Source organism: Siniperca chuatsi, linkage group LG15 (genome assembly GCF_020085105.1).
Source record: "Siniperca chuatsi isolate FFG_IHB_CAS linkage group LG15, ASM2008510v1, whole genome shotgun sequence".
NCBI lineage: Eukaryota > Metazoa > Chordata > Actinopteri > Centrarchiformes > Sinipercidae > Siniperca > Siniperca chuatsi.
Genome location: NC_058056.1, coordinates 19,522,742 through 19,547,904, shown reverse-complemented (window position 1 = coordinate 19,547,904; position 25,163 = coordinate 19,522,742). Strand labels below are relative to the sequence as shown.

The window sequence follows — 25,163 nt, the reverse complement described above, 5'->3', positions numbered from 1 at the left end:
GCTGCACTTTATGAGCCTGTGATGCAACTCTTTCTGTGTGTGTGTGTGTGTGCGTGTTCATGTGCTTGTGTGCATGTGCTTGCGTGCATGTGTGTTTGTTCCGGCGTGCTTATGTAAGCACTCTGAACACGCCTCTCCATCTATGTGTGTTGACAAGAATACAGTTATATCATATTTAACTCCCCGGCTGAATCATTCACTCCGTCCTCTATACTAGATTCTGGTTTTATTCGTCCATATTGTTTGACTGACGAAAAGGAGATTAGAAACAGTGGTATTGTTGTTAGCTTTGGTAATAAGATTAGTTGATGACGTCACAATTACAGTAAGTTTTTTTTGGGGGGGGGAGAGATCCCAATCCGAGTCCTTAAATATTGGATATCTGCCAACAGAGTCAGATCAAATTCTTATATTTACCTAAATGTTGATTAAATATGTAATATGCACTACTTACAAATACTGAAGGTTCTGATTCAAAACTATGAAGTTGATAACCTTAGATTATTGATAAAAGTCTAACTAGAAGAGTGTGAGTTTTGACGTGAATCAAGAAGACGTATCACTCAGCCGGATTTGTGGAAACTACTGAAACAATCAGTCCACTTGCAGTGGTATTAATGCTTCTTTTACCTCAAACAATCTTCGTACAGCACAGACATGTTGTATTTTGGCCTGTTATCAAGTTACTCACGTAATTAACATTAATTAGCAACAGCTGATATGACCTACTGCCAGCAACGTTTGCCTTTTTAACCTCTGAAAGTGATGGTCTGCGCCCGCAACAATCTGCTTATTTTAGCTGATACCGATCTATTAAAATATGCACAAATCTCCCCGATACTGATCCTTAGGATCGGCTCGGGACATACCTACTTCAAACAGCATCTAATACTCCTAATCTAATTTTAGAATGTGCATATACTTTGAGTTAATTTAATATTGTTTGATCTAATAATGGTACTGTTATGTATTATGAATTCAAAGTAAAATACATTTTCTCATAGGATGTGGAAAATTAATTGAAAACCTGACAGATGTGTAGTTTTTAAGTTATATTATAAAACATTTTGATTTGTTTACTTAGACAATGTTGAAATTTAGACAACAATTGGTTAGTTATATTTAAGCAGAAGTGAAGAAAAAAAGCATCAGCTCCAAACAGACAGAAGGTTTAAGAGTTCCTTGCTTTCAATTATCTTTAGCATCTACTACCATTTAATAGGTAAGACACACTACAAACTCAACTTATTTGCTGATGACTTGTTACTATATTTTTAAGTAGTGGTAATCCTTTGACTATTTACTATTTAGAATTAGAATAATGAGAATTTAGATATAAAGATATTAGGATATAAAAGCAATGTCTAAAAAATGGAATCATGCCAGTTACAAAAAATGCATGGGTATATTTTATGGAGAGAATTTAAATCAGCAATTGAAGAGAGGAAGACATGCAAGAACTTTTATATTACATTGGTCAATATTTATTAATATTTAAAGATCCAGTGTGTAGGATTTAGTGGCATCTAGCAGTGAAATTGCAGTTTGCAACCATTTGAATACTCCTCCCCTCACCCTCCCCTTCCAAGCATGTAGGAGAAACTACCGTTGCCGTGAAACTCGTGAAAAAAGTGACTGCTCTATCTAGAGCCAATGTTTGGTTTGTCCATTCTGGGCTACTGTAGAAACATGGTGGTGCAACATGGCACGGAATATGACCCGCTCCTTCTGTAGATATAAACGTCTTATTCTAAGGTAACGAAAACACAATTGTTGTTTTCAGGTGATTATACACTAATGAAAACATACAAACAAACAAATATTATATTCCATTTCTGTTAATAGCTCTGCCTAAATGTTACACACTGGACCTTTTTAATATACAACATATCTTGACAACATACCTTTTTATAAACTAACAAAAGCAGTAGAAAAAAGTATCTTAAAACTAAGCTCAACATTTGTAAATACATAAATAACCCAGTGATTTAATTTTAATTTAAGTGAAACCTAAATAAAATAAACATTATAAACTAAATAACACACATAAAAAAAATTGACCATTAGTAAACATATTTTTATATGGTGTGGAAATTGTATCTGTGTAAAAACAAAGATAACTCAGATAGTGTGTTGTTTTTTAAAAACACTGGAGTTGCCAGTTTTTTTTGAAACACCTCCTACAGCCTTCATAATTACCATAGAGTTGAATGGAGACCCCTGTCACTGTTTTTGAATGTCTGTTGTTTTGATTGCATTGGATGTACTCAACTGTACCTGATGATAAACTGGCAACTCCAGTGTCTATGGTGTTTCAGGAACATCCAGAGATTCAGTTATACATTACCATATTGCCACAGTCCACACAAGGTGTCACTGATACTTTTATTTGTATACAAGAAAGTGATATAGGAGTTCTGTGGAAACATGACACCTGAGAGGTTATACTTCTGCGGTTTGTTAGATAACCAAATAATCAAACAGACTGCAGAACTGTGATCTATTATATAAGATGGACCATAATAAATATGAAACACAATCATATGAATCATTGCATACCTTGTAGATTAATGTGTTTTGACTTGAAAGCAACAGCTCATATTGGTCAGTAAAGGACTACTCCTCAATAAACAGTAGTGTGTATGATGGCATAGATCACAGGACTGCTGCCGAGCATTGGAGTAACATTTCCATGGGATTTCTTCTTGATACTTTTCTCTTCGCTTCTATCCAAGTTCACAGAAAGAGATGCCTTCTGCACTTCTTGTCTCCTCTCTCTCTACCACAGATATAAGGGGAACAGTTTAAAGGTTGTAATAGAAGACACTTTTGTGAATTAACCATTAAACTTTAGATGAGAAGAGGGGCCAGGAGTTTGCGGTGATTGCAGGTGCAGACACTGCCCCCTGTAGTAATTTAGTGGCCAGTGCATCATGTACATAAATATTATAGATGTGTTATTAGAGACACACAAAACACTACATTTAATCACCCCGTTTGTGTGTGTTTCAGAGCGCAGCGGCAGCGCCCAGCCCAGTGATGGGCAACATGCCCCCGAACGACACCATGCCAGGTGGTCCCATGCCCCCAGGCTTCTTCCAGGTATGTCTTACCCCCTCTGTCACTGTCCTGTTCACTCCTCCATCTCTCCATCACCTCCAAAAACATTGTTCTTTTTGTACTTGATGTCTGTCTCTACCATTCCTCCATCTCTGACTCTCCAAAAACAAAAATCATCTAGATTTTACGCAGTATTTGTATAATCTTTGAATTCCATCTCGAGCACTAGGATATGGTGTCTTGTATCTCAAAATACAGTATATTTCTTAAATTCAGTCATGTTTTAAAGCATGCATTCTTTAAAACATGACGATCTTTAGCCAGTCCATTGGGTTTTTAAATGGATTATCCAAAAAAATTCAAAATGACCAAATTTGGAGATACATGGTTTTCACAGGATGGTGACACTTACATAATTGTTATAACTTATTATGCCTGATAAAAAAGTTTATTATTCAACTGTAAAAACATTGTTTACAGTTAGTCAGACATCTTTATCACAGAATGTGTGTTCTATATTTATGTAAAACAAAAAATTTCAGCTGATACATTATCATGTTTTGATCATTCTCAATATTGATATCGGCAGTATCAGTCGAGTAAATAAGCCCTTCACTCTAAAATTAGTAATCGAGTTTGATCAGATGATGCCACAATTCCAACTCTCCCACTTGTTTTTCCTTTTTTCCCCCCACATTTTTCCAAACATTGTTTATTCCACTCTTGACATTTACACCCACCAGAGCCTCTGATGCTCACACCGTTCATTCATCTGCGAGCTGCTGTTCGACCGATTCGTGATTCAACCACCCCGTATTCATCCTCTCTCCACTCCTCCATCTCCATCTCCGTCTCTGTCTCTGACCTGTCCCGGCTCTGTGAAGGGAAAGGTTTTAGTGTGGGAGATGGCTGTCTGAAGAGTGAAGAGAATGAGACACACTAACACACACGGATACATATACAAACACGCACAGGCATACCTGCACACGTTTACAAACAAACACACACATCCTCCATGAGGCAGTGGTGTGATGGACAGCACTGGCATTTGGCAGGAGGCACGATAAGGTGGTGGAGAAGAGTAGGAGAGAAAAAGCTAGTGACACGATAGAGAGATGAAGTGGGGTGAGAGGAGAAGAGAGAGGGAAATGTGAAAGATCAGTGCCACCAGGATTGTGGCCCAGTGTGTGTTTCTGTGGCTACCTACCACTCCATTGTTTGCTTCCTGAGAACGAGGCAATGTGCTGAGAGGATGGTGGTGGTGGGGGGGATTAGTGAAAGTACGACTGTGAATAAGCAAGGGGAAGGGTGGGGGGAGAGAGGGTGAGGAGAGACGCATGGAAGTGCTATTTATAACATTGGTGGGGGAGTGAGATTGGGCGAGGGTTTGTGTGTGTTCAAGGGACCTTATTGTAACGGAAAGCTTTGGTTGTTTGCTGCAAATATAGTTCATGCTCATAGTTAGTGCCAGTTATCATTTGAAATCTTTTTAATACTAGTCCTATTATGATACTAAGTTTCAGACCTGATACCTAAACGATACCTTTTTCAAATACTCTGCTTTGAGAAATATAAACATGTTATGCAAAACTCTTTTTTTCATGTAACAAGAGGCTCAAATGTTGAAACACAAGCAGCTGTACAAGAACTTATATAATAAAATGGTCTAAAATTGGCTAAATTTTGATTTAAATTGAACTGTCTGATCAGAGAATAAGTAATACGTTACCAATTATTCTGCTAATTATATTTTTTGTTTAACTGATGAATCATGTTGTCTTTAAAATGTCAGAAAATAATAAATCCTTAAGACAAATGTAACCTGTAACCACCAAATGCCAAATATTTGATGGTTACAGCTTCTCATATATAAACTGAATATTTAGTGTTGCTTGGACAAAACAAGACATTTGATGACATCACCTTGGGCTTTAGGAAGTTGTGATGGACATTTTTTACTATTTTCTGATGTTTTATAGACCAAAACATTAATCGAGAAAATAATGGACAGATTAATCAATAATGAAAATAATCATTAGTTGCAGCCCAGATATTTAAGGCCCGTTTGCGGTAATTGACAGTTTTCGATACTCTGTGCTACAGACACACGTCATTACCAGATGTTCGATATCCAGCCCTTGCTCATATTGTGGTGTCCATACATTTGTGATTGGATTTCTGAATATTAAGATTATGGATGCTTGGAGTTTGATTATTTTGTACATGGATTTGTACTTCACCTGTAATAGCACAACACAGGTGTTGTTTATTAGCCTTTTTGAAACAAACTGACACATCTGAATGTAGTATCACTTTCAGAACAAGATACGCTTGTTCTGGCTAACTGTAGGTATATATACCCCCAAACTTACCGAGGTAACCCATGTACCGATGCCTAGGAGGGATACATGGAGAAAGAGACTGTTGCATAGTGAGTTATTTATTAGGGGTTGTTAACCGCTTGTCTTGGGGTGAAATGTCAGCAATAACACAGCAGTGTGTCGGAGAAGCTGGGGGTTTGCTCTCCTTGTGGACAGGGATACATTGTCATACTGAAGTAAGCTTACAATAAGCAGGAACAACTCCCAACTTTAACTTTGTTTTCGTATGCATCATCTTTGTGGTTTGAAGTTGCCACTAGTGCCTGTCCTGCTGCTGCCTGTCCTGTTGCAGTGAGCCTTTGGCAACACTGCCCCCATGTGGTTGAGAGGGAAACTACATGTAGTCCTCTGACCTGAGGGTCCCAAGGATCATCTCTTTCAGTGTAGCCACACACGTAAGGCCATCCAGCCAAATAATTATGCTTAATACTGAATTCTGTTCGCTTGTTTGGACTTAAATGCAAATAAATTAAATTTGGGTTGTTAAGGAGTGCATTATATAACTGCAGATTTTAAAGAATTTGCCCAAAATGTCCAGCTTTATCCATCATCATCTTCCTCCTCAACCTAAAGACTCCCAGCTGACTTTCCCCCCCCCCTCCTCGTCCTCCCCTTTCTGAGGATTTTGTTCGGGTAATTCCTCAAGGTGTAAACCCCCTTTTGGCCCCTCCCCTCTCTGATATCGCTCTTCTTTCTTAAAGGGACCACCTGGCTCTCAGCAGTCCCCACGCACAGCCCCCCACACAACCCCAGCAACCCCATGATGGGACCCCATGGCCAGGTAAGACGCAAACACTTTCTCTCAAACACCCTCTCTCTTTCATTCCCTCTAAACCCCCCCGCCCACACACACAAGCTCTTTTTCTTTCCATTCACTACTCGCACACTTTCTTTTTCTTCTTCTCCCACCCTCGAGCCCCGTTAGCTCTAGTTCTGGCTAAATCCTCAGAGATGTCAGCCCCTCCAGTTTCCAGCTCCTTTATGAAAGCCAAGCATCCAGAGGCAGCAGGTCCCGCTCCTCACCAAGGCCCAGAATCGGCTGTCCCCGTGTGGGATTAATAATTCACTCCTTGCCCCACCCCCGGAGCAGCTTGTGGTGTGTGGGGGTGGTGGGGGATGGGGGGTGGGGGCGGGGGTTTGCACAATTATCTGCTCCTCCACTCTTAACACACATGCATAAACGCACACAGCACACTCCCCTCCGCTCTGCTTACTTGTTCTGGCACCTTATAAATAAAACGGGACAGGCACTATGGACACGTCAAATATACGTACAAAACACAAGGGTACTCATGTACGCCCACTTTACGCACATATAGGACATTCATAGTGTAGAGTTACTCAAGCTGCCAACTAGGTAAGAGCATATTTAATGTATTCGGCCTTAAAAAGCGTTCTTTCTCAGTCAGCGTGTGTTTCAACACCGACCCAGAACAGTAGCTACAGATGACACTGTGGAGGTAAAGCTAGCCTTTGCCCATTAACTGCGGCAGTCCGGCTCTTCATTCTTGTGGTTTCTGGTTTCCGTCTTGTGTGCGAGAGTGTGGACATGCTTCCTCTAAGGTTTTGGACGGTGTTGTTGGCCCAATGTGTCTCTAACTACGCCAGGCAGACCACAGGCCGAATCAGCTTACACCACAGTGAGAGCAGGGAGGGTGTGCAGGGAGCTGTATGAGTGCTGTCTTTACACACACATTAACCTACACACACACACAAATCCATGCTTTGGAGTGTGTTAAAATTCATGAAACACAGACTCTTGCTTAAGTGTATTTTTTCCAGTCGGATGTGTTGATGAATTTGCCATATTTCAGTGTCATCTTCCATTCTCCAGCCACACTGGGTCCATTTGTGTGTCCTCAGTGCTTCCCCTGTTTGAGTGCTCTTGGATTTATCAATAATGAAAATGTCATTTTCTCTGTGTCCTTCTTTTCCCCACATTTTCCACCCTCAACCCCCGTTCCCTCCATTTCTCTCCTCAGCCTTTCATGTCACCACGGTATCCAGGTGGACCGCGCCCCGCACTCCGAATGCCAAATCAGGTACTTTTTTTTGTTTGTTTGTTTTTTTTCTGAGGAACTTTTTTTGTGTTTGCCAAGAGCGGGTCAATATTTTAATCAGCCTCCATGTCTGGTCTCTTCTCAGCCTCCGGGAGGAATCCCTGGATCTCAGCCTCTCCTGCCAAACAGTTTGGACCCGACAAGACCGCAAGGTAAGGCTGGGACAGCTCTCATAGTCGAAATTCTGAGGTTGGGTTCCTTATGATGAAATATGTTCATTTTGTAGTAGATGAGGTGTCCATGACAGATAATGACCCTACTAGGGCTGTAACTAATGATTATTTGCATTATTGATTAATCGATCAGGGCATTTTTCAACTAAACAATTTCTTCTTTAGTCTATAAGATGTCAGAAAATAACTGGGTATCGGCAAGTGAAAGCATAGATGTCAGTTTCCTCCAAAAAAGGGCCTTAGAAGGTATTACATTTAAATTTAATTTATAGATTTAAATTTTATTTTTTTTCTAGCCTGCCGTTGGTATTAACGTTACTAATAAAATGTCGTTGTATGTGATTTTAGAAATCCCCATTGTTGTTCCAGACCTCTAACCTTATAGAAAATTCATATGTGGACCCTAAATTAATTAGTTACTTTTTAATTGGTTAATCCATCCATCCATTTTCTGCATCTTATCCAAGTCCAGGTTGTGTTTAATGATCAATGAATTATATTATTAGGAGTTATTGTTGTATACAGCTGGAAAGTACTGACTATAATGTGATTATAAATATCAATAGATTCATGCACTTGTTAAGTAATTCTAGGCCTTATCATTCCTACTGGGGTTTTTTTTTTTAATATCTTTCATATATTTCATTGGTTGGTTTGACTGTGAAACCAGCATTAAATGCATTCTATGTGGTATTAAAACGTCTTAAGTTTAACTTGGTGAACCCTGCAGAAACCCTGAATAGGGATAAAGGCCCATTGCAAGATCCCAGAGCCCAAGAGGTTGCTTTCTAAATGTGTGTTTGTGTGAACAAAAAACCCCCCCAAAAATCCCAATGGATCTAGTTCATAATGATGAGAGATAAAGAAAAGCTGCAAATTCTCATATTGGAGAGTCTAGAACCTACAAATATTTGGCATATTTGTTTGACACGTTATTTAAAACGAATAATCAATTATTAAAAATATTGATACATTTCCTCACTGTTTACAAATCAATTAATGAACATGTAATTTTAGGACTAAACTCAACCCAACAAATCTTTTGTTGTTTATCTATTTGGATTTTTGTACAAATTCGGTTTCAGTAGTTATTTCCTTTTTTCCTGTGTGGATTGAATATGTGTGTGTTTGTTTTGTGTGGTTCTGGAGGGGTCTGTGGTAATTTGTAGCTGCAGATTACGGCTTCAGGGGCCCAGAGGGTTTACAACTAATGAGATTAGGATGAAGCATTGTCTGTGGCATGTCTTAATTCCTGACTAACAGAGGAGCCTTACGTGGATTTACATGAGCACTAGTGTGTCATGTGTAGTGTGTCGCTGTCAGTGTGTGACTCTGTGGGTCTGTTCTTGCAGGACATCCTAACATGGGTGGACCTATGAGAATGAACCCTCCTCGAGGAATGGCCATGGGCCCACAGGTATGACGAACCTGAAACCACAACGACACACACACACACACACACACACACACACACACACACACACACACACACACACACACACACACACACACTAATTTATTGATTGTCAATTAGAATTTTGTGACAATTAAACACTGTGCGGCTTTCAGCAGCTCTATTGCTGTTACTGTTAACTGTTTGTGTTTTATCTATATAACAATTAAACATGAGTAACTTCTTACACCTAGTGATTGTAATAGATACATTCTATTAGTGTAACTAAACTAAACATTGAGCACTTTTATATATTCTTATGAAGTATTTATTACTCCCTATGTAGAAGTGGTTACTCTTACAGGATGAAATTGTATCTTTTCATGAATTGTAGTTTCTTCAGTACCCTCACCAGAACAACAGGCTAGTTTGATGTTTGTTTGAGTATGTCACAGCTGATCTTAGTCCAGTGATGTGTCATATTTGTGAATTTATCTCCAGGAAATGCGGCACAATAGGCCAAATCCAAGACAATTTGAAAAATTAGAATCACCAAAATCAAGACTGTTGTTTAGAATCAATAATAACTTCTCGCTGAATGTTTACAATGTTTTTAACATTTTGTCTTACAGAATTATGGAGGTATGAGGCCTCCTCCCAACTCCATGGGCGGTCCCATGCCAGGAATGAATATGTAAGTTAATATCTCTTTGTCAGTGTCTCCGTTCTGGTTAATCTCTGCTTTTGCTATATCTTCTAAGAGTTATTTGTTTCCTTTCTCTTCACACCATTTTCTCTCTTCTCTTCCTTCTTTCTTTTTTTTTTCTCGCCTCAGGGGTCCCGGAGGAAGAGGGCCTTGGCCAGGACCTAATGCTAACTCTGTGAGTCAGCAACCCTTGACCTTTACACATGACCACACATCATAGGTGATGGGCAAAGAAAGAGGGAACAGCCTTCAGTGCCAGCAATATACAAATGTTATGCTTATGTTCAGCTTTGGTTTAGCAGCTCACATAGGTGCTAGTTTTGCTCTGTTGGCATTTTGGAAACTGTAAATTGTAGTGTTGTTACACAGATATCAAGATAAGTGTCCATCAGACAGTTTTGTCGAGGGATACTTGTGACTACTGATACTCTTTTCCTTCGCCTCCCTCCTTCGTTTCCTTGAAGGACATTTAAAGGGATATTCACTTGACAACAGTACAAACTATTACAAACTAACTCCTGAAACACTTAGAGTTGAAACAACACTTCCTTGCTGCAGTCTGAACATTTATAAGCTATTTATGGATTTTATTGGATTGTAAAGTCTTCCTCTTATTTTGTCACATTCACTATCCTCTGACCCTGAGATCTGATTATCTGCTTCCCCCTTTTCCCCTGCAGATAGCCTACTCCTCCTCATCTCCAGGAAACTACGTGGTGAGTTAATCTATCAAAACTAGAGCAGCTCTCCTGGATACAGTTTTTATTCTGCTGATGTATTCTTATTAATGTTCTGATGAATGTAATTTTAACTTCATCATTGATTGTTCCCCAGGGTCCTCCAGGCGGAGGAGGTCCACCTGGAACTCCCATCATGCCCAGCCCAGGTGGTGCGTCACCTACCTATGTCCCCAGCACTAACACTTGTGTCAGAAATATCTCTCCCATCTTTCCTCACTAAACAAGCATGAATGTGGCCCCTCATCAACCAAGCACTATTAGTTTAAGTGTTCTCATTTTTCACGTCTATTTTTTATTTTATTTCAATATTTAAGTTTTTGTTTGATTTAAAATTTTTGTTATTAGTGATTTAAAATGATGTAACTAAATTTTTTGTTTTATTTTTTCCTTAGATTCAACTAACTCCAGTGAAAACATCTATACAATGATGAATCCCATCGGACCGGGAGGCAACAGACCCAATGTGAGTCTCATACATTATTTAAGTTATTTTAGTTAATTAACCAAAAGCTCTGTAATGTTATTTTAAAGGTTTCACTTTCCAGACTTGTAACAGCTTCAGACACTGTGGGTTGATTCTGGGTTAAAAGTATGGATGTTGTTGTAATGATGAAAATTACACAGCCTTGCCCACAAAAATGAATCCAGCTCAAATAGGATTTAGAACCACATCACTGGGCACCAGTACAGTTCAGCATTAAAGAAACATAATGCTGCCATATTGAAGTCAATAAAAATCCACTGGAAATGAACCAGGAAGAATAAATTAAATAATCTCTACTTCACCCTGTGCCGAACAGACCACAGTTATATCGAAGAGGTCAAACATGAAAAAATAATGTTCGTCATTTATAAGGCTTGCTTTATAAATCTCATTTTTTTGCCAGTTCCCCATGGGACCTGGGCCTGACGGGCCAATGGGAGCAATGGGAGCCATGGAGCCACACCACATGAACGGATCACTAGGTGGGTTTAAACGCAGTGTGGCTTTACAAATCACTGACAGACTTTAGCTGATACGTGTTCAACTAAAACAGTGCTTTATTTTGGATTAAGTTTACCTTAAAAAACAATTTAACTATTTCACTCCCTCAGGGTCTGGGGATATGGATGGGTTGCCAAAGGTGAGTAAATAAACTTATCTTGTTTGCTGAATGTAACATTTATTTAGAATCTTTACTTTCTACACTTTAATGATGCTGTTTATAAGAAGCGGTCTCATCAGTTGTTGTTTTTTGTTTGTTTGTTTGTTTGTTTGCCCTCTCTTCTTCCAGAGCTCCCCTAATAACATGGGGGGCATGAACAACCCTCCTGGAACGCCGAGAGATGACGGTGAAATGGGCGGGAACTTCTTGAACCCATTCCAAAGCGAAAGTGTAAGTAGAGTGAATGAATGACATCTCACGACCCTTAACAGTTATCCTTGATATCCTGACATAAACCAGTGGAAGAATGCAAGCAGAGGGTTTGCCTGATTTTTCAATATTGATCTCAGACTATTGAAAATGTTCTGGTAAAGTTTGTGTCTTGTCCCTATATATATATATATATATATATATATATATATATATATATTAGCTGTATTGGTTACACTAACACTTCATATTATTTGAGCAGAGAGGTAGCAATGTTACTTTTCAACCGACACTTCCTTTTTGGAGGTCCTACTTTGTTTTTCAGTAATTAAAGAGACAGTTTGACGTAGAGGTCTTCACTGGTCCAAATTGTTGTACCCGATTCGTCACAAACTCGTGGAAAACCTATCCAAACCCAACAAGGTGAATTTTAAAAAAGCAGAACCAATCTGAAGACAATCAGACCCCGTCAGAATAGACTGGTGAATAAGAAGAATAGAGTGAGAACACTAACACGAGCAGATGCATGGTGCATCATGCATCAATCAACCAGCACCCACAGTCAAAAAGAACTGCAATACGTGCAGTTTTTCCAGCAGCTCACAGCTCACACTCTCCACCATACAACAAAAAACACATCTTACTACTGTGAAGATTATGACACACCACATAATCAGAGCTGACTGCAAGTCCACTTAGATCCACTCAGGTATTACACATACTGGCAACACAACAGGACCCAAATAGACGAAATATCATTTCAACCCGATTCAGCTTAATTTCCAGGTCAGATCTCTTACAAGAAACCAAGCAGACCTGTGAAGACCTCTTGTTTTAAGTGCAGCACTCTTACTTAAACACAAAGTCTTTATTCTCTTTTATTACTTGGGACACAGCACTGTAAATTTGAAATGCAAAACATGCTACGCTGTTCCTGAAGAGCACAACAGCGTGTTCATTGCACAAACTAATAAAAACAGGGCTGTAAAGAATATGATATTCTGCTTGCATTGTAGCCGCTTACTAATCACTTAGAAATTCATTGTATACCCTCTGTATCAGTGATTGGTTGATATATGCAAATGCCCAATCTGTTTCATTAATTTGCTGTCTAAGGACAAGGACAAATACAAGCGAAATGTAGGGATTTAAATTTTTCAGCCAAAGAACAAAGTAGTTGTTAAAGTGACAATATCAGTCTAGTTTTCTGTTAGGTGGAGGTGGGTGCATTGTGTAATATTGTGACGGTCTCTTACCCTCGGCCTGGAGAGCCACGGGGTGCACAGGCTGGAATTACAGTCGAGCCCCAATACCCTGATTCAACCAATCAGCAGTAGGGCATTAGAAGTTTAAAGCCAGCATTACTGAGTTTTGATACCAACACCCAAGTCATACTTTTTCAATGTTTTACTTTGAGGAACATTCTGTATGCTTGAAAATTAACTCAAGTTTTTAAATGTTAACTAGATACAAGCAGCTGTACAAGAAAATTTGTCAATTTAAATGTAAATATCTGGTTAAAAATAAGTAAACAAGGTTATGAATCTAAAAACAGCAGCCGCAACAACTGCAGTGCCACCTTTTTTGGTACTTTTTTTGACAGTTTCTGTGCTATTTACAAATTCTGTCTGCACCAAAAAAGTATTCAAGTTCAATATCTAGCCTTAATCATAAGAAATATGACTGAATAGTTGAAATATTGATTACTTGAGTCAGGTGTATTAGTGCCTGGCTGGATCCTAAGTCTATGATTCCTCTAGCTTTTCAGGGCTGGGTTTGAGTACCCTCTGGTGTTTAAATGTTGTCAGTGACATATCCACTCATTTGTGCCCTCCTCCCCCTTCCCTCTCTCTCTTTTCAGTATTCACCCAACATGACGATGAGTGTGTGATTTTATTTTTTCCTTCTTTTTGTATTTTTGTTTATTTTTCCCCCCCTATTTTTGTACCCCTGCACCTGATTTTTTTTCTTCTTCTTCAATTCAATCCTTACTTCACTTCGGATTGGACAACTTCCCCTCCTCCACACACACACACCCCTCTGCCCCCTCACCCACGGGATCCGCAATCCCCCCCCCCACTCTGGAACTCTATGGCCACATAGCCTTCTGGGACAGCCCTTGAGCATGCTGGGACTCTAATTAAGACGGGCCCTCCTGGAGCATGCAAGATGGCCGTCGGTCTGAATAGGAAGCAGTCACAGAGCAACAGGAAGAGCCTTCTCTCTGACTCCGGCCCCGGCCTCCCTGGCTTCCTGCCAGGTTCTAGACAATGAGCGAGGGAAGGAGGACAAACAGAGAGAAAGAGGGAGAGGAGACTGGATATCTCAGCCCTCCCCTGAGGACACCGTGACGGGTCTTTTAGCAGCTGCCTGGAAGCTTCTCAACCACGACTTTGGACTTAAAAATATTAATCGTCATTTTTTTGTTGCTGTTCCTCCCGCGGATTCAGTTAAGGGTCAGATGAAACGACCCCCTTTTGCCCCACCCACCCACATTGTTCTCTCTGTGTACATTTTTAACAGAGGTGTTGTGATGATCAGTGAACTTTTCCCCCCATTTTTTTGTGTATGTATTGTATCATTGCTATTTTTATTATTGTATTATTGTTATTAATGATATTGTTATGATCATTTTAAGATTAGGCTCTAATTTCTATTGTTTTTAAGGGCACATTATTATGATGAAGACAGCATATGTGCACACAAATCAGAAATAATTTGCTGTGTAATATGCGGCTCCATGAGGGCACACTGCCCCCTGCAGGTAAGATTCTATCCATCACGGTACTGATTGGCCCTTTTTATTTTATTTTTTATCTTTCTCAGAGTTTTAGCAACCATCTTAAATTTTTAACTTCATGTTCAATAATCCAACCCAGAAGAAGAAGCGGCTCCTGCTTTAGTAGCTTCCATGCAGTGAAATGCACAGCTCTATTTATTTATGTACTTTAAATTTGTTAATTTTAAAGTGTTGTCCCTGTTTTGTTTTGTTAACTGCAGAACTAGTAGCAACTGTGTAAATATGCAGATCCAGTCAGCAGCAGCGTCTCCTACTCTCCGTCTGACATCATAAGACCCCTCTGGCCGAGCCCTAAAGATGCTGAAGTTTTCAAAAAAGTATCGACCATTTTGACCCCACTCATGCTGCTTCCGCTAATGCTGCCCACTTAGGTTACTGTTCACTCCAACATGTACGTAGGCTGCGTTATCGTCTCTGCTGACCTGTAGTGAACACTTGGATTGTTTTGCTGAGAAGTCCTCAACACACTGTGATATATGTAGGTGCTTTATGGAAATTTGCTTTTACACACCAGTCAGTTTAGCTTGCAGACATTTTGTTGTCGTACATGCAGTGCTCCCTCCTTACGGTTGCTTCTGGTGAAAAGACTTCTGGCTCTCTGCTGATCTTTTTTATGTCGGAGCAAAGCAGGTCAGGAAGCTGCACGGCGTTGCTCTGTTGACTGTAACAAGTGGCCTCCCTCCCTTTGCTCATCTTGAAGAAAAAGACCTCCATCCTTTTCCCCTTTTCTCACCTTTCCAACAGGCCAGCATCAACATACAGTCACACACCATCCCTCTCTGATTTTTTTTTTTTTGTACAACTCTCCATCTTTTGAGTTTAATTTTTTGTAAATACTGTAAAATGCATTTTGATATCATTGACATGTTTTGATATTTTCAAATCACAACAACAGTTGATCAGAGATGTGCTGATTCAGGGCAACTGTGTGTATTTGTTCAGAGATGGTGTGTCTTTTACTCAGAAATGATATGAATGATGAGAAACAGAAACTGGAGCTGCTATAGACTATTATGCTATTTCTTCTCATCACAGACAAACGTGGGGCTTTACTGTGCATCAGAGCTGTCGCGTCAAGGGGTCTGAGAGGATGAGGGAGGAAAATTCTGAAGTGTTTGAACTCTTTAGCTAACTCACTGTCACACACATTTCCTTAAAAAAATCTTAAATTAAACATGATTCTTGTCCAAAAGCCTCTGTTTTTGCAAAATTTTGAGTGAGGTGGCCATAAAAACAGGCATATTTTTCACGATTTCTGACAGGGAATTTGCAAGAACAGAGCGAAAGAGGCCAGTTTTTCAAAATAAAACTTGTCCCTTCTGCGTCTGCCTTCGACACACTGCATTTCGGCTTCTACCCTCTTAACACAACTCAAACCGAAAGTAGGGCACACAGGACACTGTCTCTCAATCCAACACACCAGGGACCAGAGTACAGACTTTACTATGAAGGATTTTTTTTAATCTATTTAAAATGGGGCGGGAGAAATGTTTTGGGAAAGTAAAGAGAAAAAAATAACGAACAGATTTGTTCTTCTTGCTAAGAAGAGGTAGAGAGAGTGCGGGAACAGGCGTTTCCTCCCCTGTACGTACTTTGAAATACTGTTGTATAAAATGCAGTCGTACTTCTCTCTATCTTTTGTCCTGTAAGTAAAGCCGTCACAACGTTGATCATTTCTGTATTTCTATTGTGCTGATGTATAATACTGTAACATTCAGGGGTTAGGGAGGGTTAAGAGAGGAATTTTTTTGAGGGGAGTAAAGATTTTTCTGTTCAGTTCCTCATTTTTCCTCTTGATGACAAAGCAGTATTGAATATGAGGCAGTCTGTCCTTGGGGAGTTGCTTTGTATCTCATGTTAGGGTAGTTTCAGATCCTAAATGTCTCGTGTAGTAAAATAAGAGGTTCCTTCTTCGTATGTTTCTTTATATTGTAAAGTTTCTTTAGACAAAAAAATGTTGCTTATTGGGAAAAAAGGTGGGAAAACTGCATTGATAATAAATGTAATTTTTTTTTCCCGTTATGTTAATTTTCATCAAGTTGTCAGTCGTTTATGCCTGTGTCCCCCTTGTTGTAGATACATATTAAAAACAAATAAAATGACTTCACTCCTTTTGCCATGAACATGCACTCCTTTCACTCTTAAAAACAATCTTTAAACATAATTTAGCTCTTAGCTCATTGGGATATGAAAGCTGTGAGGAGGGGTCTGCAGGCATAGCTTGGCTGTAAAGAGTCACGGGGGGGTTGCTGTTATTACGTAAGAATATGTTTGCTGCCATAACATTATGGGTGGTGGGGAATCGGAATAAAATATCTGCTGTATAAAAGAAATGCTGTGACATTAAAATATTTTAACGCAGGTGAACCTCTTCACCCCATTCTTGTGCCTAAGCACAAAGTAGACATACCTAATATTACTGTTGAGTCCTTTTGAATACAGTCCCCATTAGGGAAGCAACTAACATTATTTTCATCATCAATTAATCTACTGATTTATTTTTCTGACTAATCGAATAATCAAATGTCAGAAAATAGCAAAATAAAATGCCCATCATGAGTTCAGAGATCCCAAGTTAACATGGTAAAAACCATCTAAAACCAAAGAATCAGTTTTCCATCATAGACGACAAAGGAAAACCAGCAGATATTCACATTTGAGAACCTGGAAACAGTTGTTTTTGTTTTTTTTTTAAATCAATTTTTTTATCATCATAAATGTTGCTGATTAATTCTGTCGATAAACTAAATAATCAACTAATCTATTCATGATCCTTGTCTCTTCTGTAAGGTTCAGAGTTTACTATCAAAATGTAATACTGACCCAAATATACAGAGGCAAACACGGCAAAATGTTTGTTTCATTTTATTCTTTATATTTCACTGGTGTTTTGCACTTGTTACAAAACAAGCAACTGTTAGTGCAGCGATACTGGGATTTTAAATGATTTACGCAGTTGGAGTTCTGAGGCTTTGTGCTTTCAAACAATGTGCAGTTTGTAAAGGTTGAGTGAGTATTCAACCGGATGTTATCCCAACTCCAGTCCCATATTCAGGCTGCTGCTTGAACTTTATTCTTTTGCATGTCAGACAACCACATTATGGAGGGATGAACGTGCTCAGTCTCACAGGCCTAAATGGTTTCTCCTCCTCCTCCTCCTCCTCCTCCTCCCATCTGTTCAAGCTGTACCGAGTGGCGACGCAGCGGCCTTCTGCTCCTCTCACTGCAACCGGAAGCAGGAGGAGCAACTAGGGAGGTGACGGAGGAGGCGAGTGGCAGCGGAGGGAGTAATGCTGGTCTCGCAGGTGCTCTGGATGAAGAAGAGCTGGGCGGGTGAGGCAGAAACACCACGCTCCTGCTTTTGGAAGGTGGAACCTGGAGGTGGGAGTCTGATTGGTTGACTAAGGGAGGGAGGTGAAGCACAGGAGGAACCACCATGACAGAGGGGAGGGTGTTTCTGCGGAGTTGGGAGTGAGGAGACAGACAGGCAGGAAGCTTGTCACTTTTTTGGGTCATTTTGTCCAACGTTGAAGCTCCAGACGTCAAACACCTTGTAGGGACCAGGCTTCTTGGGGTTGCCTGAGACGAGCTCATCTCTGTGAGGGAGAAGACTGACTGGGAAACCCTCGGAAGAAAATCCCCATGGCAGCTGCTGTAATTCTCTCGTCCACATCTGTTATCCCTCCTTTGTACCAAGCGCTCCGTCCCCTGTTCCATCCTGGACTGATGAAAATGTGGCTTCTCATCCTCTCCTTCCTCGTCTTCCCTCCCCCCTCTTGAATCCTCTCTGTCTCCCTCCTCCCGCAGGGTCCTCTCCCTCATGCCCTCCTCGTAAGCCTGGTTCAGACAGGCCAGGTTGTGAATGGCCAGCCACGGTTCAGATAACATTCTCTGTCTTGGTGGTGGAGTGCTACACTGGCTCAACGGACTCAGCTCGCAGGAGGGATGTCTGCTGCTGCTGCCACCGCTGCTTCCTCTCTTGCCTGATGGAAGTGACAGACAATGAGTGAAAATCACACATATGGAAGTGGTTGAGAAGAACATTTTTTTTCCGTTAAAGTTTTTCTTTTCAGTTTTTCCTTCTGAATCGAGGGTCTAAGGATAGATGGTGTCTATGCTGTATAGACAGTAAAATTGACTTGATTCTACATATTAGTTCTAAGCAGGTTTTGAGTATTTAGTGTAAAACTGCCTAAAAAGGTATCCTTAAAACACCCCTGATTTTTGAATGCTGTTGATGTACGCTATTCTCCCACAATCCAATGCACAAAGTAAACGAAGGAGATGCTCACAGTTGTGGATGAATGTGAAACAGCAATAAGAACACCTCAGAAAAGAAAAAATAATTATTGAATTTTGTGAGGAAAAACATGTCCGTCGCTGTTTAGTTTAATTGGCAGTGTCATTCTAAAGTCGCAGTTTGACTGCCTTTTAATAGCACACATATTGCATAGTTTCCTGTTAGTATGAAACAGTAAGGTATGTTCATTTCTTGTAACTGCAAAAAACAGTACCATAAAGAGTATTAGTAGTAGTATGTAGTATGGAATTAGGACACAGCTTAAGAGTCTACTGCCACTGGCGGCACTGGGTTACTTTGAGCTAAATGCTAACATTAGCATGCTAACATTCTCACAATGATGTTAAAATGCTGATGTTTGGCAGGTATCATGTTTACCATGGTCACCATCTTAGTTAAGCGTGTTAGCATGCTAACATTTTCTAATTAGCACTAACAAGTGCAGCTGAGGCTGATGGGAATGTCATTTGCAGGCATTTGGTCATAAACCAAAGTATTGGCCAAATTGAAATGTTGATCTGATGATGGCGCTAGATGAAAAGTTAAGGGATCACTGAAGTTGCAATATTACAAACATCTTACACGAAGCCACAAATGCTCACCTCTGCGCTAAAAACAGTAGCGCTAAAGGAAAAGTCAGGGGATGAATGAATTAAGTGTCAGCTCCTGTGTAGCTGAAGAAATGTTTCTTTCATTGTAATGCACCACCAGAGTTAGCCTCACCTCACCCTGGCAACACATTTTCATCTTGCCTCCTCAGGAATGAGCACTCAGCTAATGATTTCAACCACCAGGAATTTGTTCTCATCTGTCTAGACTTGCCTTTGTTAAACACTGCTCTGTTATATCCAGGAGGGGCACAGTGTCTGCATACAGCGACTTCTAGAGTAGGCTACTGTTGATGGTACTGATCTCAACGTCATGGTGGAAAAGCCAGGCAACTTGCATAATATTAAAACAGACCTAATGTTAAGACCCAGTATATTAATGTGATATAAAAAAATATGCAATTGCATATGGAAGTGGCTTTGCAGAACTAGGATTGCTCACAAAAGTCCCTTGGTTACCTCAGTTGTTGTGCTATTAAAGGGCCATTCTGCTGAAATTAAAAGTTCAGTCCTGACTTTGGGGACAGAAGTTGACAAAACATCTTCACCACAGGGTCCTCTTAGCAGCTGCTCTGGAGCTTTTGATCAATCATACAATCTTTCTTGGCAGATGGCGTTATCCAGTTTAATGTAACTTTCTGAGCACTTTAAGGACTTCTCATCTATGTCTGTGGTTTTGCGTGTTTGCCTATTTACTACAAATTACACATACTAATGACGATTTTAAACATTCAAGGTTTAGATTTTTCTAAATGTTATTTTCTGACCTTCCTGATAGCTAGTATTTTAAATTAATTTAAGTACAATGTAACGTTTGACAAATCAAGAGTCTTGAAACTCGCCTGGAATGGGTAATCAACCACTACAGTGCCAGTACAAGTGGACATAATCTTCACTGCAAAATAATAGTATGCTCCTTAATCTGCAATTCATAACGATCAGCATCACTCACTAGTCCCTCTGAAGTTGAAGATGTTTTCTCCCTCGGGTGAGTTGGGTGACCCCGTCTTGAGGACGATGTCGGACGGGGACATGCAGGACACTGGTGAGGTGTCAGGAGATGGAGGAACATTCAGGTAGCGCCTGGTCACCGGGCCTCCATTCATACCCATCTCCGTGGCGATGATGATGATGTCTCGACCCCTGGCCCGGCAGGCATCCATCAACACCTGAAGTACACAGTGCTGGTGAGGTATTTTCAAATTAAGATTGTGCATACAAAACCTATCATCAATTCATAAACTATGATGTATTGTTATAGATTACAACATTAAAACTCTCTTAACGCATTGATGATGATCCTTATAATCCTTATATATAATTTTTTAAGACTACTTAAAGGTCCAGTATCTAACATTTAGGAGGAGCTACTGGCAGAAATGGAATATAATATTTATAAGTATGTTTTCATTAGTGTATAATCACCTGAAAATAAGAATCATTAGTGTTTTCATTACCTTAGAATAAGCTGTTTTTATCTACAGAGGGAGCAGTTCCCCTTTCACAGTAGCCCAGAATGGACAAACCAAACACTGGCTCTAGAGAGGGCCGTTCACGTTTTTCGCAAGTTTCACGGCCACCATAGTTTCTCCTACACGCACGGGAAAGTGAGGCGAGTGATATTCAAATGGTTGCAAACTGCAATTTCACCACTAGATGCCACTAAATCCTACACACTGGACCTTTAAGTAAAAAATTTGAATGCAGGACTTCAACTTGTAGTGGAGTATTTTTACGTTGTGGTACTTAAGAAAAGGATCTGAGTACCTCTTCCACCACTGCTAGATAGAGCCTGATAACCACCTGATACCACCTCCACTCTTTTTTCTCTCCATCCATCAAATGTGTTGATTGAGACTTTGTTGGATCATTGTTTTCCACTCCTAACTGACCTTCAGTGTCGGCTGGTGCTGTGCATTGATGGCGTACACCAGTGCTGAGGCTCCGGAGTAGTCCTCCATGCTGGGTTCGGCTCCTGCAGCCACCAGGGTGGACGCCACCTGAGCTCCTGCCCGCTCTATACAGGCGTACATCAGAGCAGTGCGTCCAGCCCGGTCCTGTGCGTTTGGATCTGCCTGATCGGTACAGAGGAGGACATTTGATAGAAGACGACAACTCAAGAAGTTTGTATCCCATGAAGCCTTAGCAATGGCCCAGGGTGAAAATGTCAGTCAAAGAGCTTACTTGTGTGTTTAGAGATTTTTTTTAAAATGACATGCAGTTTGCTTATGATCACACATTCATCTCATGTCTTAATGAGATCTGTTCTCACATTGTTGCTTTTGTGTTCTGGCTCTTCAGGGAGAATAAACTTTATGAGACGGTCTGTAATGCACAGTCCTCCATGTAATCAATAATTATCTTGCCTTCAGACACACTTTGGTAGGTGGATGGAGGACACAAGCAGAGCTGGAAACATCAGGAACCTGTTTACTATGCATTACAAGTACCGTATACCTCTCTTACTGCAGATACACATTTATTATGCATTAGAAATTCATCTAAATCAATATACTGTTGAACTTTAGTGAAATGGGAAATATTACTCACTACAGACTGACCTTGTTCCGGAGCAGGTATGTGAGGAGTTTCCCCGTCTCAGGCCCAGTAGGCTCCCCTCTCAGGGCCTTACAGGCAGCCAGCAGAGCAGTCTCTCCTCTCTGGTTGCGCCCGTTCACCTGAGCCCCACCTTCCACCAGTAGGCGGACCAGGCGAAGCTTACCCAAGCATGCTGCGCTGATGAGGGGGCTGCAGTCTGACAGGGGGTCCCCCATGGCCTGGAAGGTAAAGGAAACATATTCCAATTCCACCAACACCTTTACTGCATGCCCTGGACATCTTTCTGATAATCTAGTCTAAAGAGCAATGATAATAATGATATTCTCCTCATAATATTCTTTTTTCAGTGTTTATGTTCATACTTTTCAACAAGCAATTTCACTTATGTGATTATTGCTCACAAAGCCGCCTTTTCCCCTCAAGAGCAAAACATTTTACCAACCAAAATACATTATATGAAAGCATGATATCAAATAAACAAGATAACCAAGTGTATGTAGTCCTTCTGTCTGTTTTCTTTGATAAAATGTTTATTACATAAAAAAAAGACGAAACTAGACAGATATAATTTATTGTGAGTCAGTCTACATTCAAGTTATTTTAAATGAAATCCAAAAAATGAAAAGGATGATAATGTTATTACAAATGCTTAAAAAGACAAGGACATGACATATGGTATCCACAGGGTAATTTATGGATGGATACACAACCACAGTACACATAGTAAAAATTAAACTCACCTTGACGTTCCCTCTGCAGTGCATATTTACCTATTCCTCTTCTACAAACAAGAAGAAGTCAGCCATCTTGAGTTTATTCAGATGTGTTGCAAAGAAAAATTTGCATTTTTATTCCAGTATTTAATCTAGTCCTTTAAAAGGTTTCTTTTGGATGAAGCATCCTCCTGTTGCTGGCCTGCAGCAAACTGCAGAACATAAAGTGTGAGGATACTAACTTTCATCTACTCCCTCTGTCTCTGTTTCCCTCTGTAACTCCTGTCCTGATCTGTCCCCTCCATACCCGCTGGGTTGAGGGGAGGTTCGGCCCACAGCAAGCGTTTAAAGTTATAAACGGTTTTGAGCCCAAAATGTCACTTGTTGCAGACACTGCACTACAAAGACCCAGAGGCCCTTTGATATCAGTCAGCTTTGAACAGTTCTCATCTGCCTTGTGACCACCGCCTGCGTTCAAACACTGGCAGAGGGAGACAGATGAGACACACACACACACACACACTGAATTTCAAATGCACAGATACACATGAACACACAGCAGCTCATTTGTATCTAAAAATGTGTGATGCGCTTGTTCTGTCTTTTGTATCTGTCTGTTTTTATGTTGTTTGTTCTCTATAAAGCACTGAGCAGCTGTTCTGTTAAATAATAAAATTAATGATTTCAAAATGGCAGACTGGGTGAGAGTCAGAGAGGCTGGCTCCAAGTCCATCTCTGACCAGGAAAACACTTCAGACAGCTACCCTCAAACACCAGACATGCAATTAAGTCAAACAGTAATTAGTTGAAGCTAATAAAATTAGCAGTAAGTATAAGCAGCAGGAAAGCATATTAATCTAATTTTTCTGACATCTTTAACATGGAAACAATGGGCATGAAACGATGATGCCTCCTGTATGCTGTAATTCTGCAGCTTTTTAAGAATACTTGTGCTTTTCAAAGTATTTTTCAATAGTCAAGTATGTGTTTACTGATGTGGTGAACTTCATTATATCTATCTGTGTCCACTCTCATCGAAGGCTGAGTCATTTGCAACATAGTGTCTCACTTGTGCGTTATTTTGTAACTTGTAGTTTTTCAAATTAAAAGTGTTCTTGCATGGAACAGAACATAACCAACAATGTTTTCAAAACCTAAGTTAAACTCCAAACACTGTAAATAATCTACTTTTTTACTTAAGGTTGAGTTTTATACCAGCACTTTTACTTCTGTTTGGATAAAGTATCAGTACAGTAGCGCTCTGCCTTCCTCTTTCCACCTTTGTTAGCTATTACTACTGACTTTCTAACAATATTTAACCATGAGGTCACACTTTGAAGAGCTTTTATAACATCAATAAGAGATGTACAGATAGATAGGGTCTACTCAGTAATCACAGCAACACTGTGTGAGAAAAACACCCAACTGAGCCTCTCAAGCCAAATTCTGTTGCAATATCCCCTACAGCCAAATAACACCTACAAATATTCAGAATTCCCAAACAAACCTTTTAGAACCACATTAGATTTAGTTCCAAAGAATGTCCAAAACGCTGGACGCTCCATTTCTCTGGCGTTGCCGGCGGGGAGAGGCGGCGGGCTGGTGTGGGCCTGCTCATAGCCCCACAGCTCAGCCGTCACGTGTTGGAGTTTACCCCAGCGAACGAGAGGGTCGCGTCCCTCCGCCTCCGGGTGGGGGACAGGTCTCTCACTGTTGTGGCGGCCTACGGGCCGAACAGCAGTGCAGAGTACCAGGCCTTCTTGGAGTCCCTGGGAGGGGTACTAGACAGTGCACCACCGGGGACTCCGTTGTTCTACTGGGGACTTCAACGCCCACGTGGGCAAGCGACAGTGACACCTGGAGAGGGGTAATCGGAAGGAACGGCCCCTGATCTGAACCCGAGCGGTGTTCAGTTGTTGGACTTCTGTGCTAGTTACAGTTTGTCCATAACTAACACCATGTTCAAGCACAAGGGTGTCCATCAGTGCACGTGGCACCAGGACACCCTAGGCCGGAGGTCGATGATCGACTTTGTTGTCGTATCATCTGACCTCCGCGCGTGTCTTGGACACTCGGGTGAAGAGAGGGGCGGAGCTGTCAACCGATCACCACCTGGTGGTGAGTTGGATCCGCTGGCGGGGGAGGAAGCCGGACAGACTTGGCAGGCCCAAGCGTATCGTGAGGGTCTGCTGGGAACGTCTGGCGGAGCCCTCTGTCAGCAGGGTCTACAACTCACACCTCCGGAGAGCTTCTCCCAGATCCCGGGAGGTTGGGGACATTGAGTCCGAGTGGACCATGTTTTCCACCTCCATTGT

General features: G+C 40.7%; 2 protein-coding genes and 1 long non-coding RNA gene across 7 annotated transcripts in view; 2 read left to right on the top strand and 1 right to left on the bottom strand.

The window, feature by feature from the left end:
* The window catches only part of zgc:110158 (uncharacterized protein LOC553590 homolog), a 39,093-nt gene extending 22,302 nt beyond the window's left edge, over window positions 1-16,791 (top strand). The window contains 15 exon segments of the mRNA XM_044167297.1: window positions 3,013-3,102; window positions 6,143-6,170; window positions 6,173-6,222; window positions 7,424-7,483; window positions 7,587-7,653; window positions 9,027-9,091; window positions 9,700-9,761; window positions 9,903-9,948; window positions 10,454-10,489; window positions 10,608-10,662; window positions 10,906-10,976; window positions 11,401-11,479; window positions 11,609-11,637; window positions 11,788-11,889; window positions 13,730-16,791. Coding sequence (XP_044023232.1) covers window positions 3,013-3,102; window positions 6,143-6,170; window positions 6,173-6,222; window positions 7,424-7,483; window positions 7,587-7,653; window positions 9,027-9,091; window positions 9,700-9,761; window positions 9,903-9,948; window positions 10,454-10,489; window positions 10,608-10,662; window positions 10,906-10,976; window positions 11,401-11,479; window positions 11,609-11,637; window positions 11,788-11,889; window positions 13,730-13,759 — 870 coding nt within the window. The 3' untranslated portion in view covers window positions 13,760-16,791.
* Window positions 14,536-23,295, bottom strand: LOC122862078 (ankyrin repeat domain-containing protein 34B). Of its 5 annotated transcripts, XM_044167295.1 has the most exons (6): window positions 23,091-23,295; window positions 22,876-22,941; window positions 22,138-22,353; window positions 21,469-21,651; window positions 20,529-20,745; window positions 14,536-18,651 (listed from the first exon to the last, which is right to left on the bottom strand). In XM_044167295.1, the coding sequence occupies exons 2-6, from the start codon at window positions 22,897-22,899 to the stop codon at window positions 17,801-17,803; spliced, it is 1,491 nt and encodes a 496-aa protein (XP_044023230.1). In that variant the 5' UTR covers window positions 22,900-22,941; window positions 23,091-23,295; the 3' UTR covers window positions 14,536-17,800. The 5 variants fall into 5 exon arrangements, 3 of the variants coding, with proteins under 3 accessions (XP_044023230.1, XP_044023229.1, XP_044023231.1); XM_044167294.1 differs by having other exon boundaries at window positions 22,876-23,295; XM_044167296.1 differs by lacking the exons at window positions 22,876-22,941; window positions 23,091-23,295 and having other exon boundaries at window positions 21,469-21,985; window positions 22,138-22,249.
* LOC122862080 lies at window positions 21,580-22,643 on the top strand. The gene is made up of 4 exons (XR_006374631.1): window positions 21,580-21,699; window positions 21,949-22,022; window positions 22,153-22,360; window positions 22,483-22,643. It is a non-coding gene; the product is annotated as an uncharacterized LOC122862080 (long non-coding RNA).
* Window positions 23,296-25,163: the final 1,868 nt, after the last annotated feature.